Genomic DNA, 18,343 nt, shown 5'->3' with positions numbered 1-18,343 from the left:
GTTTCTCTGCCTCTCCTCCGTCTAGCTTTAGATCAATCCTATCCTTAAGAAAAATCTCAAATGGAAAAAAAAAAAGTCTCAAATTAAAGTTTCACCGTTTCCTGAACTGAATCAGCCTTCCCTCCATGCTGACCCCTCCGAAGGGTCAACTTCCTTTTTCAGGAGGGGAGCTGAAGGCCCATCAGCCACTTCCTCCTCTTCTGTATACAATTGTGTCTTGTTGAACAGACTTCAGTCTATTCGCTCGCTCCTATTTGTCTAGGCGGCTGTTCCAGAAACTGCCTGGTCTAAAATGTGGACACTCAGAAAACAGCATAAATCTAATTAAACCTCCAGTATGTAAACAATGACCACAATTGTCTTTGAGCAATCAGCTCTTTATTTAAATTCCAATTTTTTAACCATCTCTTTCAATGTCCCTTAATTTTATAAATCTTTATTTGGTTAACCACAGCAGTTCCCTCATTCGATTGACAAGCTAAGTTCTTCGCAGAAAAAAAGAGCAAGCAGATTTTTCTTTGCAAAATGGAGGAAACCGGAAAGAGTAGTAAACTACTATTGAGTATGGTGTATAATGTAATGGTAAATAATTCTCTTTTCTCTTTTATTAGAAACTAAATTACTGTAAGATGTCTGTTATGTGCCTGTTCAATTACAATTTCTATCTAGCTTGGTTACCCAATCTCATTCTCATTTGACACAATGGACAAAAGTATTCTTCGTTAACCTCCAGGGGTCGACAGTTGCGCCGCCGCCGCGACCACGTTTTTTCTTCTTATCAGTGCGAAAGAGACTCAAATAACTGTAAATCTACAGAAAGTAGATCACAAGTAAGTATATTTGTGTACACATAATAAAAACAAAATGTTGTGCTTTTCGTAAAATAAACGATGCACATTCTACCGTCTCTCAGTCGTCTGAATTTCAATTTCTCTAAGGACACATAAGGGTTACGCACAGAGACAAAATCAAATTTAAACTAAACTAATAAGTTAAGTGCACTTTACAGAAGCGCGAGTCAAAGACGTACACGCAGTGCACCTTCACACATACCATTAGATTCTGTCGTTGGACCAATGGGGAATCCTTACAGTCTAAATTGCCCTTATCAAGTTAAAATGCCTTTGGAAAACAATTTAATTGTTAAACTTTTTTACATGGATTCTGTGAGGAAAATGTCTTCATCTATTATGCTGTGCAGACTAAATGCTCAGATGCACCAACTTCATAAACAAGCTTGTCACAGTTGTGAAATGTGAAGTCTACATAAAATATTTAACTACTGAGGAAAGACTCAATATAAACCACTGTCCAGGTATACATTTATTAAAAACTGCAGAGTATAAATCACAACACTTTTTACATCATCTGTACACAGACATGTCAAATGCCAATTAGTGTTGATTTTGTCTTTTTTTAAAATAGCTCATTGTCTCCTATTGGAATGTAGTGCTGGATGCTGGTTTTGCACAGAAGATCCCCAGAACAGATATGATACTGTATAATTAACAAGACAATCTTTTTCAAAAGGTTTTTTTTTTGTGCTCCGACAGCAAGATTTAAATTTTCTTTAAATAACAATTATACAGATCCATTACATAGATCCATACAAAAGAAAATGTACACCCAAATTAAAATGAAACAAATGTTCTTGTTGTCTTTCCTCATTTCAATAAACCATCATTGCCTTAAAAAGGCCTTTCAGAGTCAGACTGACTACTGTACTACACACGAGAGGCTCGCTGAAGTGAAGCTGTGGTTCCCTCAGCAAAGGTCACGGTCAGGAGAGAAGAGAAGCTGTGGTTCCCTCAGCAAAGGTCACGGTCAGGAGAGAAGAGAAGCTGTGGTTCCCTCAGCAAAGGTCACGGTCAGGAGAGAAGTGAAGCTGTGGTTCCCTCAGCAAAGGTCACGGTCAGGAGAGAAGAGAAGCTGTGGTTCCCTCAGCAAAGGTCACGGTCAGGAGAGAAGAGAAGCTGTGGTTCCCTCAGCAAAGGTCACGGTCAGGAGAGAAGAGAAGCTGTGGTTCCCTCAGCAAAGGTCACGGTCAGGAGAGAAGAGAAGCTGTGGTTCCCTCAGCAAAGGTCACGGTCAGGAGAGAAGTAAAGCTGTGGTTCCCTCAGCAAAGGTCACGGTCAGGAGAGAAGAGAAGCTGTGGTTCCCTCAGCAAAGGTCACGGTCAGGAGAGAAGAGAAGCTGTGGTTCCCTCAGCAAAGGTCACGGTCAGGAGAGAAGAGAAGCTGTGGTTCCCTCAGCAAAGGTCACCGTCAGGAGAGAAGAGAAGCTGTGGTTCCCTCAGCAAAGGTCACGGTCAGGAGAGAAGTGAAGCTGTGGTTCCCTCAGCAAAGGTCACGGTCAGGAGAGAAGAGAAGCTGTGGTTCCCTCAGCAAAGGTCACCGTCAGGAGAGAAGAGAAGCTGTGGTTCCCTCAGCAAAGGTCACGGTCAGGAGAGAAGAGCAGCTGTGGTTCCCTCAGCAAAGGTCACGGTCAGGAGAGAAGAGGGCGATCAGACCTGCGGCATCCGTGTTCTCCAGCATATCTTTCGAAGGCTTTGGCTTCTTAAACAGAGATGGAAGGTTTCGGATGTGTACTTCCTTCTTGAACTGCTGTCCTAGGGGTTTCTATCAGCACACACACAAATGGACCATTTGATTAAAATGTTGACATTTGATTGACAATGATTTATTATATGATACATTTCCACATTAATACATTTCCATAGAAATGTTCCTGGTCTGCTACAATGATAATTAATAACTTTAAGACCAATTTTGTAATATAAAAAAAGGTGTTCATATTTTGTATTTATTTTATTAGCGAGTTGAACTGTATGAACGATTAGAGCTGAGCGATACAATATCAAGGTTCAAGTGGATGATTAGGTGATCCATTCATTTTTTCCCATAGGGATTAAAATATATATATATATATATATAATTATTTTGAGAGCGTAGGGAGATCGACTTCATTATGTCATTGGTGGTGCTTCATGGGAGTGGGCGTTTTCCGCAAAGCTCTTTTGGTTTGAGTACAGCATCATGGGTAATGTAGTTTTTCACAATGAATTCCACTGTAAAACACAATTATTAGTGGAAATAATTCAAACTGAATGGATTCAAAAACCATTGATTAAAAACCTTTGGAGCCTACAACAGATAGGTCTTAAAAATGTTATAAGTTATTGTTCATTCCTTTTCTCGGTAGGGAAATTGATTGAGTTTTTACTTTTGGAAGCTGGAATTTTGCACTTTATGGGTGTTTAGCTTATTGCTTTATTGTTGCTAGGGTGTTCTGGGTGGTTGCATAAAGGCCCAAGTAAAAGCAGCCAGCTCCCACCTTCATGTTGTTTGGATCACATTGGCCCTGTTCACACCTGGTATTAAGATCCGGATCTTTTGATCTAATGTCAAGTCACCTTTATTTATATAGTGCTTTTTACAATACAGATTGTTTTGTACACAAGCTTATAAATCATACACAATTAGTTTTTTTGAAAATGTAAAAATGCAGAAAGTTTTGTGACGGGTCGGGTTAGTGTAAGGACAGAATATACCGTTTGTACAGTATAGAAACCATTGTGTCTATGGAGAGTCCCCACAAAGATAGTGGACCAGAGAGTGTGTGTTTGTTTTGTGTGTGTGTCCTGGTATTCCTTACATTGTGGGGAAATGACTCCAGACTCCACATGGATAATAATATTATTAGCAGTATTTTTTTTGTAAAAACAAAAGATAATAACAGCACCTTTCAGCCCGTCAACCTTCATGAAAGCATGACATCTCAAACATACAGTAGTGGCCCAGTACATTAAAGCTGCTGTGTGCTTGACGGACTTGTTTTGCTCAAGATAAAAGAAGTCCAACACGTCTTATTACTAGGGATGCACCAATCCGATATTCAGTATCGGCTCCGATACTGCCATTTTTGCCAGATCGGGTATCGGTCAGACGAGGCCGAACCAAATCCGATATTGTGCGTATACTATTCTGTGCTATTGTTAAGCCCCACAAAAGGGACAAAAACATTATAAAGCACCATAAAGTTGTCGTGCACTATATTATACGTGTTCTGAAAACATTATATAGTATAATGTGAGATATAAATTAATATTTAAGTCATTTAATTCAAGATCACACACTTTTCCCTCCGCTGCGGCTGTCAGTCATTCTCCATCCAGCATCAAACAGCGCGTCGCGTTCGGTTACGAGTCAACACGATGAACAACTCTCTCCAAGATGATTCAATGTTACTATAATTATACTTGATCTGTAGATTAAGATCTATGGTTTTGTATTAAACAACTTTATCTTGCTGGACTTTATTGCTGTAGGCTACATTAACTACTTTCTACCGGGTGTCTCTCACAACACTGCAGTCAGAGCACTATAACTGTTCTTCACGCGCACAGTAACTGACATTTAAAACTGTTAAAAGAAAATGCTCAATAAACTATTGCATAGATAGATACTGTATAATACACTACGCATCAATATGTCTTTCCTTTGTGATTTGAACTTTTTAATGCGGACTCGAAGCGCAGCGCGCTGTGACTCGTGTTGCTTCAAGCGCATCATTCTGCGCTCGGGATGCGCATAAGCGCTGTGAGCCGCACTGTACTGGAGCCTTTCATATCATAATACAGCGACGCAATGAACGATTATTAATAGCCTTTCTAGTTCTGTCCTATCCATCATGTTGCTGCCTCATTAAACCGCTGTGCTATACATTTAAAACATGTCTCAATTTTATAGTAGGCTATAAAATAATTAATCTTTTTGATTTTTGTTATCTTGTTTTTTCATGAATGTATTTTACAACAATACAAAGAGCAATGTGTCACGTTTTACCAGATTTAATGTTACACTTATTCTCATATTTGTTCCCCACTAAATGTTTTTTCATGTTCAGATTTAATACAATTATTGTGCACTTGTGATTTTTCCACTATTCTAGTTTATAATAGCATTTATGGTCATAGATTATGCTCATATTTTTTTTGATTTGTTGTTTTTATTTGTAATGAAGTTGTCTGTATTAAGTAGATTTTTGTAGTTTTACACACAAAAGAGTGATTATCAGTTCAACACACAGGGTTATAGAAATTCTACTTGATTTAAAAAAAACTGCCCTGGTATCGGATTGGTATCGGTATCAGTCGATACCCAAAATTTTTGGTATCGGATCGGTTCTGAAAAAATGGTATCGGTGCATCCCTACTTATTAACCTTGTTTTGAATTGTGCAAATAGAGAAGTCCATAGGCTTGCTCCAGTCTGGATATTCTCCATAGTATACCTCATAATCAGGAAGATCGAGATTCAGATCGTGGATCGTGATCGTCTGTTATAAGATCATGATATGAAAGTTTGAGAAGATCACCCACTCCCCATGACAGAGGATTACATTTTTCTTATTTCTGTGATATTTTGGCTGGGAAGAAGAACATTCAGACAGTATGATAATGATAATCTCAGGTATTGATTATGCGCTTAGTTTAATTTAAGCTTGAATATAATTGAGCATGTCTGCAATAGCCATAATGAAAGTGCCAAGACATTATATATCTATTGAATTCATCTTGAAATCAAATTCTTTGTGAACAACCAAGTGTATTCCAAGACTTTTTTCTAACATTGAACATGTATTTGTAAAATGTTTTAAAGTGGCCATACCCCAACAGTGCCTGCAATGAGCCGTTTGAACTGCTCTTTCTTCTTCTTCTCTCCTGCCTTTGACACCGCGGGTTGGATGGCCTTCTGATCAAACTGCTCCAGGGCATCAACTTGGATATCAGGAATCTGATTCATGATGAGACGCAGCTCAGCGTACCGAGGCCTCTGTAGAGAAATACCAGAAAGAAAATCAATGACATTTTCTCACCGATGCATTCAGTCACTACTACTATGGTCATTTAAAGGTGCATTCAGTAGTACTTTAACTTGTGCTAACATCGCTGTTCTTTGTGTACTTGAAGTACCAATAAGCATGATCGTCACTGACTGAAAATTAAACTGATAGCATCATTTTAACATGGAGAAATAAAGGGGGGTGAGTGTGTACACAATGAAGGCTTGAATGATACTTCACAAAAAAATATTGTTTTTGATTGGGGCTTGAGATTGAGATGCAACGCTACAATGGACGCTTCAATAACATACAGCATCATCATACAAATGTATCTTTTTGTTTACATTACAAGTAATGTTTACTTTTTTACTAAACAAGATTTGTTTGGTTATACCATCTGGATGCTAAAATTGGTGAATACACATTTTAAACAGCTTATCGTACACGCAAGTTAATCACCGTTCTAAACTAATGCACTGCTGCACACACACACAGACAGTAGCCCGCACATTACACACAGATTGCGCGCACAGAAACATTCAGCAGCTCAGAAATGTATTGTCAACACTGTTCTGTGATTTATCAATAAAATTGTTTAGAAACTGAAAAGTTTGCATATATTTCTTAGTAAGTAAAACCCACAGCTTCACTATTAGAGAGTCACTGCCGGATATAATTAATTCACACGCAAATGCTCTCTCACTAATGCATTCATATAAATGTAATCTTTACTGTGCTACTTTATCTATATATGATTTAGAACGAGCAGAAATCTGCTGCGCCGCTGCTAAATACATTGTAGGGGAAACACTGTCATTAATGACGTCCTCAGCAACTAGACAACTTTAATCTCATAAATGCCAACTTTAAAAAATCTGAAGTCATTCAACCCCTAGTCTGTACAAGTCAGTGGATGAATGAAACTGATATCCAGCAGGTTAGCGGCTTTGGGCACAAGAGTAACATTGGCAAAAAAGATCTACTTGTGACTGTTGTGCTGCATTAATATAAGCTATGAGAGCGGAGCTGAGAGAACGCACTAGAGCCTCGTAGATGAGCAAGGCCAGCTGAGTTAGTGCAGCATTGCAGCCTTCGTGTTGACCATGCATCTGCAGACCCTTCAGCACACTGGCGAAGAGCCACGTCACAGCCTCCGGAAGCAAGTTACCACCGAGCACCTGCACAACAATTCATTCACACACACACACAGTATTTAAAAGTAAAGTAAAGGCAAAGGATTCAAATATAAAGTAGCAGGCATCTTTAGAACTCAATTCTAATCTCATTTGCAGACTGACAGAAATATTGTGATCAATTATGAACGTTTTTAAAGGTATAGTTGATCCAAAAAAATGTATTCTGTCATTTACTCACCCTTGTTCCGAAACTGTATGAATGCTGAACACAAAAGAAGATATTTGAAGAAAATGTGTAACCAAACAGGCCCAGGGAACTATGGGCCATACTATGGAAGTCAATAGGGACCTGGGCCTGTTTGGTTCCCCATATTCTTCAAAATATCTTCAGAAGATAGAAATGTATACAGGTTCGGAACAACTTGAGGGCGAGTAAATGATGACAGAATTTTCCATTTTGGCTGAACTATCCCTGAGAGACAGACAGGAAAAACCAGCACCTGTTTTAGTAAAGTCCAGCAGAGCAACCCAGCAGTCCGCTGACAGTTCACAGTGTCCTTCCAGGAAAGGGAGTTAAAACATATAGTCAGGAGGTTCATATAAATATCCTGAAAAGAAGAGGAGAAAAAAAATGAGACTGATCTGAGGTCAGCTATAGAAGCCAACTGAAGGAGCCCACAAATGCACGTCTAGTTACCTCACTTCGGAGAAGGCACTTGCCCAATTCTGAGAGCTCATCTGTAGGTGTATTTACTTGAATCCCCTGAGAGGAATCCATCGACACCATCTCCTCGTCTCCTGAACAGAAGATGAGTCTTTTTAAGATCTGCTGATCATATGTCTTGACAACATCACATGAAAAACTAAGGTGAAGTATATTGTATTTAGCATTTAAGGTGAACACATCAGATGAATGATTCTGTTAGGCAAAAATGTTTCTGCCAGTTCCTCTTCTCTTTATTGCAAGTCAAACGAGCCAGATTAATGAAACGCTCACCCTTTGTCTTTAATGGCCCTTGGAGCCCCTGTCCAATTCGTTAAATAGTTATGCAGCTTGAATTAGGACTGGTGATACTCTAGTCTCGGGCAGGTTCCTATACCTGGATACTTTATTTGCATGTTTTGTTTAAGGTCGTCACCCATGTACTGTCTCCATTTCTAAGCACTGCCCCCTAAAACCTATATAATCTACAATGCATCACTGCTTTAGGCCCCATCCACACTACTGCGTTTTCGTTTAGAAACGGAGACCTTTTGCTACGTTTGCACCTCCCGTCCAGACTACAACGGCAAAAACGAAGACCTAAAACGGAGAAGTTTAGAAACGCTGCCGACCAGTTTTGCGTTTTGAATCTCCGGAGGGCGTTTTAGTGAAGACGGTCAAACCGGAGGACTTTAGAAACGATGACGCTGAGGCTCACGCTCGGCTCTATGATTGGGTGTCATCAGTCATGGCGTATCCTTCCGATTCGTCAGCCACCCATCATATGACCCGACGCCCGGGAATAAAACATACAAAAACAGCCTGGACTACGTAACGTTAGTGACTGCAACATGGATAGCGAATTACTGACGTTGATGTGTTTGCTAGCAGCTGTTGTGCAAGTAAATTCTGCATTTTACAATGCTATCACTGCCTACATGCGCCTGTTTACACCGGCACACGCATGCCCAGTGTTGGTGAGGTCACGTGATCCGCGTTTTCAGTCGTTTTAATGTGGACGGAGATCAATTCTAATACGCTGTGACGCAGCTAAAACGCAGGTGTGAACGGAGATCGTATTCGTTTTAATTCTCCGTTTCTAAACTAAAACGCAGTAGTGTGGATGAGGCCTAAGTTGGCCTTGATGACTGCAGCTACGAAACAGCACATTCTCAATAAGGAATCCTGTTGAAGATGTATCCAGTCTTTGCTTCTGAATTTCCAACACATCACAGTACTCAGTAGGCTTTTAAACTACTAGTCAAGTCTGAAACAGTGCATGATTCATATGAAGAAGAAAAAAATGGTATTGTGACCGCTGTGTCATGTGGACTAGGGAGCCGAAGGAGGTGATTAAGTTCGGTTGCACTGGAACTGTGGCACGATGCACATGAAAGCAACTCACACTCTGGTCCATACTTGTTCAGAAAGTAAAGTAACCTACGCATACGTTTCAGACGTTATTAGTTTCAAAACACACATACAAGCGTGAGTGAGTGTGCCGTAATCTGAGTAATGCTCACAACCAGAGGTCACAGCAGAGTGGCTTCAGCGTGATGCAGTGTTGTTCACTCTGCAGCACATGATAGTCCCAAATTACTGAATAAATAGGCTACTTTGTTTTGCTTAGAGCTCATTTTGTAGCTCTCGGAGATGTGTTTTGGTTGTAAGAGACTATCCTGGATCATGATTTCAGACAATTAATTTAATTGCTGAATTTCCACCACACGATACAGGGAGAATGTGGTCATTAACTCACCATCTGCGTCCTCTTTGTTTGCAGATAACTCTGGACATTTTCTTGTAATGCAAGTCACACCTGAAAACACATTTACAAAGTGTTTGTTATTATTTTTTATAAAAAGTGAAGCAAATTTAAAAGGCTGCACATGCATAAGGCAAACTCACTTAGAAGGTCAATGACCTCTCGCGTGACCAACCGCAACAGCTGCTCCTCCACCATTTCCTGAGTCACATGGTTCTCCTCATAGGCCTCCTCCTCCTCCTGAGCACTAAAACATGAACAACAACAATATTAATCATATTTGACTTAAAGCCAACACAGATATTTATTTAAACTTACAACATCAGTATGTTACCATTCTCACACCAATTGCCAATATAATAAGTTTTATTTATATGTATTATGTTGGTTTAAGAAAGCTACCATATTGAACAGGTGCATGACCAGTTTAATCTATGAAGGTCTAAATGCAGTGAATGTTGGAACGTTGTTGAAAAAAAATACTAATGCTGTATTTAAACATTATGTTGGCTTAGGAAAGCTAACATACTGATGTTGCATTTAAACATTATTATTATGTTGGCTTGACAACGCAAACATACTATTCTATTATTTAGAGCCACAATGAAACAGAAGTAGTGACAGATCTTCTGTATTGTGACACACATCCGTGTGAAACCAATTACTGAATGAAAAAACAAGGTTTCAAAAAACTTGGTTCTGTGCCTCTGTTGGTGATTGGATTTTGAAACGTGCAAAATGTTCATTTTAACAGACAAGAAAACTGAATATTTGACAAATTTTATGATGTTTTGGAACCTTTTGGCACTGGATTTTGACTAGGGATGTCAAAATGAACGCATTAAAAATATCGGTATAAACCATTAAAAAATATTTAACAATTAATGCAGCATCCGTTTTCCCCGTCATCCTTTGTCTAGTGTTATGACCACACTCTTATTCATGCAGATGCTTTTAAACCATTCAAGTGTGATAAGACACAAAAGAGAACGCAGTGCTGTACTGGCGGGCACCTGTGAATCTCGTGTCTGTGTGATCACTCACTGCTCTTGACTGAATAACTTTTGTAGTTTCAAAAAGTATTAATTTATATTTAATTTATGCAGTGAAGACTGAAGTGTTTACAAGGTTATATGGGTCTAAAGCAATGAAAAACAAACTTTAAAGCGACGGCACAAGAAACAGCCACAAGTGACTTGCAGTACGGAGACAAAGTCACTGGTGGTGTGAATGGGGCTTCAGTCAGGTCTTCCGGAGAATAAAAACTTGTGTCAGTCTTATGCAACTGCAGCTTCTCTCTCTAACTACACACACTACACACACCCGAGGCAGGGGTATCACACAAAAAGAGTGAGAAGGAAGCGTGTTAAAAGAACCGGTGGCCAGAACTGTACACAAATATTCACAGTATTATCCAACACTAAACTCTCTTACCTCAGACTGGTCCTTTGGTTGACGATCTGCCACCGAAAGCTCAGTCTCTGTTTTCATAAAAAAAAATAAAAAAAAATAGGAGATAGCATTAGGCAAAGCCCGTGCTACAAGCAATATTGGTTGCTTCACCCAAAATTACTGAATGATGTAAAACAACAGTGTCTGTGCAACCTTCGAACTTCATAGTAGGGGTGTGCAATATTGAAAACAGAATGATCAGATCTCCATATTTTATGGGATTTTGTTGATATTGAGATTTGGATGATATTTAGTGTGTTTTTGTGCTAGGACCTTGGCTGGTTTAAGCCCGTCATGGAAAGCTGATACCCAAACATATGTTTTATAGCAATGGTTAGTTTCACAGCAGTTCCAAATTAATGGAAATTAACTTTTCTATTAGGGGACGATTCTGCTCCCTTACATTCTTTCCAAGAGCACCTTTATACCATTATAAAGGCAATTGTTCTTAAAGGATTAGTTTACTTTCAAATAAAAGTTTTCTGATATTTTACTCACCCCCATGTCATCCAAGATGTCCATGTCTGTCTTTCTTCAGTTGAAAATAAATTAAGGTTTTTGATGAAAACATTCCAGGATTTTTCTCCATATAATGGACTTCAATGGCAACCAATGGTTTGAAGGTTCAAATGTCAGTCTCAGTGCAGCTTCACAGTCTCGACACGATCCCAGCCGAGAAATAAGGGTCTTATCTAGACAAACCATCGGTTATTTTCTAAAAATAAATAAAAATTTATACTTTTTAACCACAAATGCCCGTCTTGTATCATCTCTGAAATGTGCCACGCATTACGTCATAAGGTTGGAAAGTTCACGCGTGACATCGTTAAACATCCAAGATATGCACAAGTAAAGGACCATTATAAACTGACACAAATACATATAAATATGTGTCATTCAACATACAATAACTTGTAAACACTGGGTCGGTACTTCCAACTACGTCACGCGTGACCTTTACAACGTGATGTAATGCGCGGCACATCTCAGAGATGGTACAAGACGGGCATTTGTGGTTAAAAAGTATATATATATACATTTTATTTTTTTCAGAAAATGACTGATCGTTTCGCTAAATAGACCCTTATTTCTCAGCTGGGATCGTGTCGAGACTTTGAAGCTGCACTGAGACTGACATTTGAATCTTCAAACCATTGGTTGCCATTGAAGTCCATTACATGGAGAAAAATCCTGGAATGATTTGCTCAAATTTCCTCAATTTCTTTTCGACTGAAGAAAGATAGACATGGACATCTTGGATGACATGGGGATGAGTAAATTATCAGGATTTTTTTTTATTTGAAAGTGAACAACTCCTTTAACCTTTTTAGAAGTATACATAAATTAACTTTTAATGAATCACTTAAAGAGAAAGAGGGCTAGTATCAACAACACATCTTTGCACAGCAGAGGCGGCACAGAATATCAGTATTTATTGGGTGTGATGTGAAGTTTACCTGCTGTAGATAGGCAAATAACGGACCCAGCAAAGGACAGAGGAGGCTGTCATAGTACTCACGAGGACAGGACATGACCAGCTGCTTCATGAAGAGACGTGAAAGACATTAAGGAAAACAACAAAAACAAACTGTGCCCTACAGCACTTCATGAGTCAATGACAATTAGCATCATCTACATTTGATAAAAAGGATCTGTGTAATGATGGCGAACTTATCCTGTGCCATCCAGTGATGTTTATGATGAAGCTGCAAAGAGTTTAAATCATGGCAATAAAATGCAACTATGCATGTTTAATTCAGAGTCAAATACTTCTCATTCTTTCTTATAGAGCGTGTTGATTTAGTTTATACCTAGATGTTAGTTAGTGCATTAACTATTAAACATGTGGTTACACTTTATTTTAAGGTGTCAGTAATAATAATTAACTACAAGTACTTACTATAGGGTTAGGATTAGGATGGGGGTTTGGTTTAGGGTTAATTGCACATAATTATGCATCATTTATAGTTATTACTACAGTAATTACATGTAACATATGTAACAATGACACTAAAATAAAGTGTTACCAAACATGTAGTTACGCTGGTCGTTATTCAGGTATGAATCAAAATGACTAGTCAGTAGTTAAGGTTAGTTCTTTTTTTCATTCTTGATCATAAGCTCATGGTGATATATTAATTTAGGTATTAAGATGATTTAGGTACCATTATTATTAAGTGTTACCGGCAAATGTAACTGACTTTTTAATAGTGCTGCATGATTCTGGATAAATTGAGAATCACAATTTGTTTAGTTTGAAATAGAAATCACGATTCTGCCACAATTCTGAACAGACAATTGAACAAAATACCATGTCATTTACTAGAGGTTCTGACAAAACGTTAATTGCTGTGGTGTATTTTTTTTTAATCTGTTTGAATGTCAGCACCGATAGCCTCGTGGGCAGCGCGCAGATGTAGCGATGTTGAGCTTCGGGCGACCCGCATTAGAGTACCCGCTTGCTGACCTTTCCCGAGAAGACTTTAGTTTCTGAAGCCGTTTCATATCTATACATGACAACTGTTTTCTCTCTGGTTCCGCGGCAGCGCCAACATAGATCTGCTCGCTGTCATTATAGACAGAGCCGAATCGCTTTCAGATAGGAATTAAATTGCGTGGGTGTTTGAATGTAGAGCGCAATATTTTGCTTATTAACCCTGCAGCTCTACTTTTTAGCACCTAATAGCAAAAAAGTACATATATATGTTACAAAGGATATGGACTAGGGGACGGAGCCTGTGGTCTGGAACACTGTCTAGATGGATGAAGGCGGAACCAACAATCTGCTCTGCCAAGCCTTCTATTGCATAAAAGTCTTGTTGCAAGCAGAGACCAGTATTCCCAAGCAGTTGGTAACTTTAAAAAGAAAAACAGAAACAGGACCGGGAAAGTGAGATTACACCATTGGAGAAGAGTTGTTTTATATTAAACAAACAAACAAGAAAAATTTATAATTTAACTATTGTTCCAACCAGTTTTCGTAGAGTGAGCAGAAGAAGCCTTGCATGCGCTCATCAATGTTTCTGTACACTGGAGAGTCGTAGGAATCTAAAACTTGTTGAGGAATTCCTGTAGGAAACAAGAAGAGTATTTTCTTTAACATAACTAGGGTTTAGTGTTCAAAAGACAATTAATATTCAGTAATACCATCGATTCAACTGCACCGATTATAGTAGATGAGAACAAAATCTGAATAATAATATTCCATATAAACTGAATAATGATATTTGTCTTGTGTAGAGCTGCTTTTACCTGAATTTAACTTGTTTCATCATTGATTAAAGAGATGGTTCACCCAAAAATGAAAATTCTGTCATCATTTACTCGCCCTCATGTCGTTCCAACCCCGTACGACTTTCTTTCATCTTCAGAAAACAAATTAAGAACTTTTTGATGAAATCTGAGAGATTTCTGTCCCTCCGTTGTCAGCTATACTAGCTAAACTACCACTTCGACGCTGCAAAAGTTCATAGTATACATAATCCATGTGAACTGAGCAGTAAAGTCCAAATTCTGAAGAGACTAACACTTTATTTGGACATTTAAAGGGGTGGAATAATGCCCCTTTTTACAATATGTAAAATAAGTCTCTGTTGTTCCCAGAGTGTGTGTGTGAAGTTTTAGCTCAAAATACCCCACAGATCATTTTTTACAGCATGTTAAAGTTAAAACGTGTTGTTTCGTTTGTCTCTTTAAATGCAAATGAGCTGCTGCTCCCAGCACAGAGGGCGGAGCTTCAAGAGCTTTGTGTTAGCAGCTCCGATTACCTCACACAGACACTAAAATGTCAGAAACTGTTCTGCCTTTTATGCTTAAACTGGAGTCTGACAATGATGGAGACTCAAGAATAAGTGACAACATGTAGAAGCAACAGGACGTTTCTGAAGAGGTTAGTTGATGAATTTATGTTGCTGATGTGGAGTTAATATCTTCAAGTCATTGATTAGCATATTCGCTCGTGTGGGAACTTTTGTAAGATGCCTACAGAGTGACATGCTATTGCATTTGTGTTACGTACTGTATTGCATGTGAAAAGACAAATGCGACAGCTTGAGCAGACTCCCAAATGTGCTGTACTACAACAACTATTCTATTCAGTCAACATGGGCTGCGTATTCCCGGGGGTGGGGTTTATGTACATTTTAGGGTTGGTGATGTCACTAACCCGAGAGGAATAGTCCCTACCAGCCGTTTGTTGTAGTCCTTTGAAAACAATTTCTTGCGAACATGCTTGAGCTTCCATTTACCACAACTGATGAACGTTTATATGTGAATCTGTTCATCATATAAAGGCATCGTGTTTCTTCAGAAGATTTGGACTAAACCCCTCAATTCACATGAATCAGTTTTATGATTTTTTTATGAACTTTTTGAAGAGTCAAAGTGTCAGTTACGTAGCTGTCAACAGAGGGACATACATTTCTCAGATTTCATCAAAAAGATCTTCATTTGTGTTCCGAAGATGAAAAAAGTCTAATGGGTTTGGAATAACATGAGGTTGAGTAATTAATGACAGCATTTTCATTTTTGGGTGAACGATCCCTTTAACTTTGCAGCAATGACACTTTTACTGAACTGAATTAACACTGAACTGACTTGAGCAGAATAAATGACTATTGTCTTCTGTAGAGCTGCTTTACAGCTGAATTAAACTTGTTTTATAGTTGATGAAATCTGCAACAGTAACTGTTCGATTCCTGTTTATTACTGTGAAGCTGCAATATTAGGTGTAATATAAATGTGACTTGACTTAACCGGTAACAGCAAAACCTGAATTATGGTGTTTGTATCAGGAGAGGACAAATTAGAAACCTACCTAAAACAGAATTCTTCTCCATATCCATAATATCATAGACTCTAGTAAAGGTCTTGCTAAGCCGGTTGACGTTCTCTGGCAAGAACAAGCTGTTGTGGGTCCTGAAAGGATGAAGAACATTACAAAAACTGTTACAATAGCATGAAAACAGTACATATACACAAGCTAATGATTATTTTCACATATCTAATAGGGGTGGAACGGTACACAGAAGTCACGGTTCGGTTCATACCTCGGTTCAGACATCACGGTTCGGTACAATGGAGGGAAAAGCAAAACAAAAATGCAGAGGGCAATTATTTTTATTGTGCATGTCTCAGTCTGTACCACCTAGTGTCATACAGTCTCTCCCCTGAGCAGCTGCGACAGCCGGCCCTGAAGTGTGTAAAGTAAGATGTAAACAAAATAAGACAATCAGCCGTAAAACTGAAAATACAGCATCTCTTATGTGCGGACGCACGAGCGCGAAGGTGTGCGGCAAAAATGACGTCATTGCGGTGTTGGCGGTCATGCGCGTTGGGTGCGCAAAACATGTCCATGTTTTATAATAAGGTTCAAAAAACTAAAAAATGTTTAGAAAATGTTTAGATTATGTAAGATAACGTTAATTTAGTTGTAGGTTACGCTCTCATATCCATTTTTTTCTCTAATGTCACAAGGAATAATTTGGTTTACTGCTTTGCACGATTCTTTTGTAGTGTGGTTTTGGTGTACTAAAGAGTTGTACTAAAATAAACATTTACGAGTGTACCTTACTTCTTCTCACTGCTGATTCCTGATGGTTTAGAGGACAATTACACCGAGTCGCACCCTGTAGTTTCAAAGAATATTACACCGGCGAGCGCGAAGTATAAATGGTAAATTCGTGTAAATCGTCTAAATTCATCAACCGTGACGCCCGTACCGATTCGGTTCAATACGAATACATGTACCGTTCCAACCCTAATATCTAATGTCTTATTTTGGAAGCACAATTTCTAGAAATGACCTAATGTACCTGATAAGGGCCAAAAGGTTGGGCAGAAGGGCCTGCACGGGCTCTGCACAAGGGTTTCTGTAGATGGGGGTCCCATCAGAGGTAGTGCCGATCACAAAGCCGCCTGCTTTTGCCTCCTCAGGATCAACAGGCCAACGAGCACGCTTCACGACTCCAAGTATGGTGTACACACAAAAACTAATCTGCCATAAAAGACACCAAGCCAATAAAAGACACTCATATTCACATCTATTAGACCAGTGTTTCCCAACCCTGTTCCTGGAAGCACACCAACACTACTCATTTTCAAACTCATCCTAATATGATTCAACTCACAGAGTCTCCAAGACCTGAAATTAATGGGTCAAGTAAAATAAATATAAAGCGTCTGCTAAATGATTAAATGTAATGTAAATCTTTCAATGATACCAATTATGCACTATTATAGTAGAATTCGCTGCCCGCCATTTATAATTTCTTTGAAAACATCCTTTTTCAAACTCCTCCTAAACCTTTAGTCCAATTTTCACAGATACAGGCTAAATCATCTTCAGGCCATGCTGGTAAAAAGCAGCTTTTTGATTGACCAAATCGTTCTTGAAAAATGTCATGGCATGGTGCTTGAACTCTGCAACACTTTAGCATATTGACACCAAACTATTTTTGTGTTTCATTGTCTCCTCACACTGACTATACTACATTTATTCGGTAACAGCGCCACCTATTGGTCAAAAGTCATAAGAAATCTACTCCGTGATTTCAAGCTTTCATTTTGACGGGTTGCCGGTTTCAGAGTACAGGCACTGTATGTTCATATACATGCTCAAAGCATCTCATTCACAGAAAATGAAACAAGCTGCTCTGAGACACAAAATATAAGTGTATCATGAACTACATGTGTAAATGATGCGTTTCACTCTGAATCTGATAGCACACAAATTTACTTAAATCGAAGCCTGAGCAATCTGATAATCACACTAAGCCATAGAGCAATATTGATTTTATTTAAATATATCATGCATCCCTAGGGCACACCTACCCGTGACCTGTTGATACCCATCTGGTCCTCTGTGTCAGGGTCATTGATCACCTGATCAGCACCAACATATGCCAAGAAGGTAGCAGGATCCCATAACACGCTACATAACACAGAAATAAAAGGAGGATCACACATCATTAATTAATTTAATCATCCGTTTAATAAACTCAGTAAAGGCCAGTGTGGGTAACAGCATCTATTCATACCTCCTCATCTCCTCTGACAGCCACTGGGCAGTAACGGGTGCCATGAGTTCCTCCAGGAAGGCTTTCTGCTTGTTATAGTCTTTAAACTGATTGCTGATCAGTATCAGGGCTTCCATAAGAGCACACTTCTCCATCTGTGTCAGCAGCATCTCATTTGAGAATAACATCTTCACGTGCTCATACATCATGTCGAAGCATGGCTGCAATGCATGAAAAATAATCTATTATCGTTAGCGTTTATATCACAATTTCTTAAGGCTGACAACAAACTGACTGACATCCTTTATCAAACTGAAAATTATCTGTTTTGAAATAATTTTCCAGCATTAAAACAAAGAGCAGAACAAATCCTAACTATTAAATAGCATGTTTTTCATTGTGGAGGAACATTTTTTTGTACCTGCATG

At 38.8% G+C, this 18,343-nt stretch overlaps 1 protein-coding gene across 1 annotated transcript in view; it reads right to left on the bottom strand.

Moving 5' to 3' along the window:
* Positions 1 to 2,460: 2,460 nt before the first annotated feature.
* xpo5 (exportin 5) overlaps positions 2,461 to 18,343 on the bottom strand; it is a 34,616-nt gene continuing 18,733 nt past the window's right edge. The window contains exons 19-33 of the mRNA XM_079634672.1: positions 17,937 to 18,136; positions 17,731 to 17,830; positions 16,713 to 16,894; positions 15,716 to 15,816; positions 13,872 to 13,968; positions 13,619 to 13,755; positions 12,357 to 12,454; positions 10,882 to 10,928; positions 9,591 to 9,694; positions 9,442 to 9,501; positions 7,677 to 7,777; positions 7,480 to 7,587; positions 6,884 to 7,021; positions 5,669 to 5,833; positions 2,461 to 2,618 (exon numbers count right to left, since the gene is read on the bottom strand). Of these exons, the coding sequence (XP_079490798.1) occupies positions 2,469 to 2,618; positions 5,669 to 5,833; positions 6,884 to 7,021; positions 7,480 to 7,587; positions 7,677 to 7,777; positions 9,442 to 9,501; positions 9,591 to 9,694; positions 10,882 to 10,928; positions 12,357 to 12,454; positions 13,619 to 13,755; positions 13,872 to 13,968; positions 15,716 to 15,816; positions 16,713 to 16,894; positions 17,731 to 17,830; positions 17,937 to 18,136 (1,788 nt within the window). The 3' untranslated portion in view covers positions 2,461 to 2,468. The remainder of the gene's footprint in view (positions 2,619 to 5,668; positions 5,834 to 6,883; positions 7,022 to 7,479; positions 7,588 to 7,676; positions 7,778 to 9,441; positions 9,502 to 9,590; positions 9,695 to 10,881; positions 10,929 to 12,356; positions 12,455 to 13,618; positions 13,756 to 13,871; positions 13,969 to 15,715; positions 15,817 to 16,712; positions 16,895 to 17,730; positions 17,831 to 17,936; positions 18,137 to 18,343) is intronic.

The sequence above is a fragment of the Phoxinus phoxinus genome, assembly GCF_949152265.1.
Source record: "Phoxinus phoxinus genome assembly, chromosome: 14".
In the NCBI taxonomy this organism is placed as follows: domain Eukaryota; kingdom Metazoa; phylum Chordata; class Actinopteri; order Cypriniformes; family Leuciscidae; genus Phoxinus; species Phoxinus phoxinus.
Note: the sequence above shows the minus strand (reverse complement) of the source record. Positions and strands in the feature narration are given on the sequence as shown.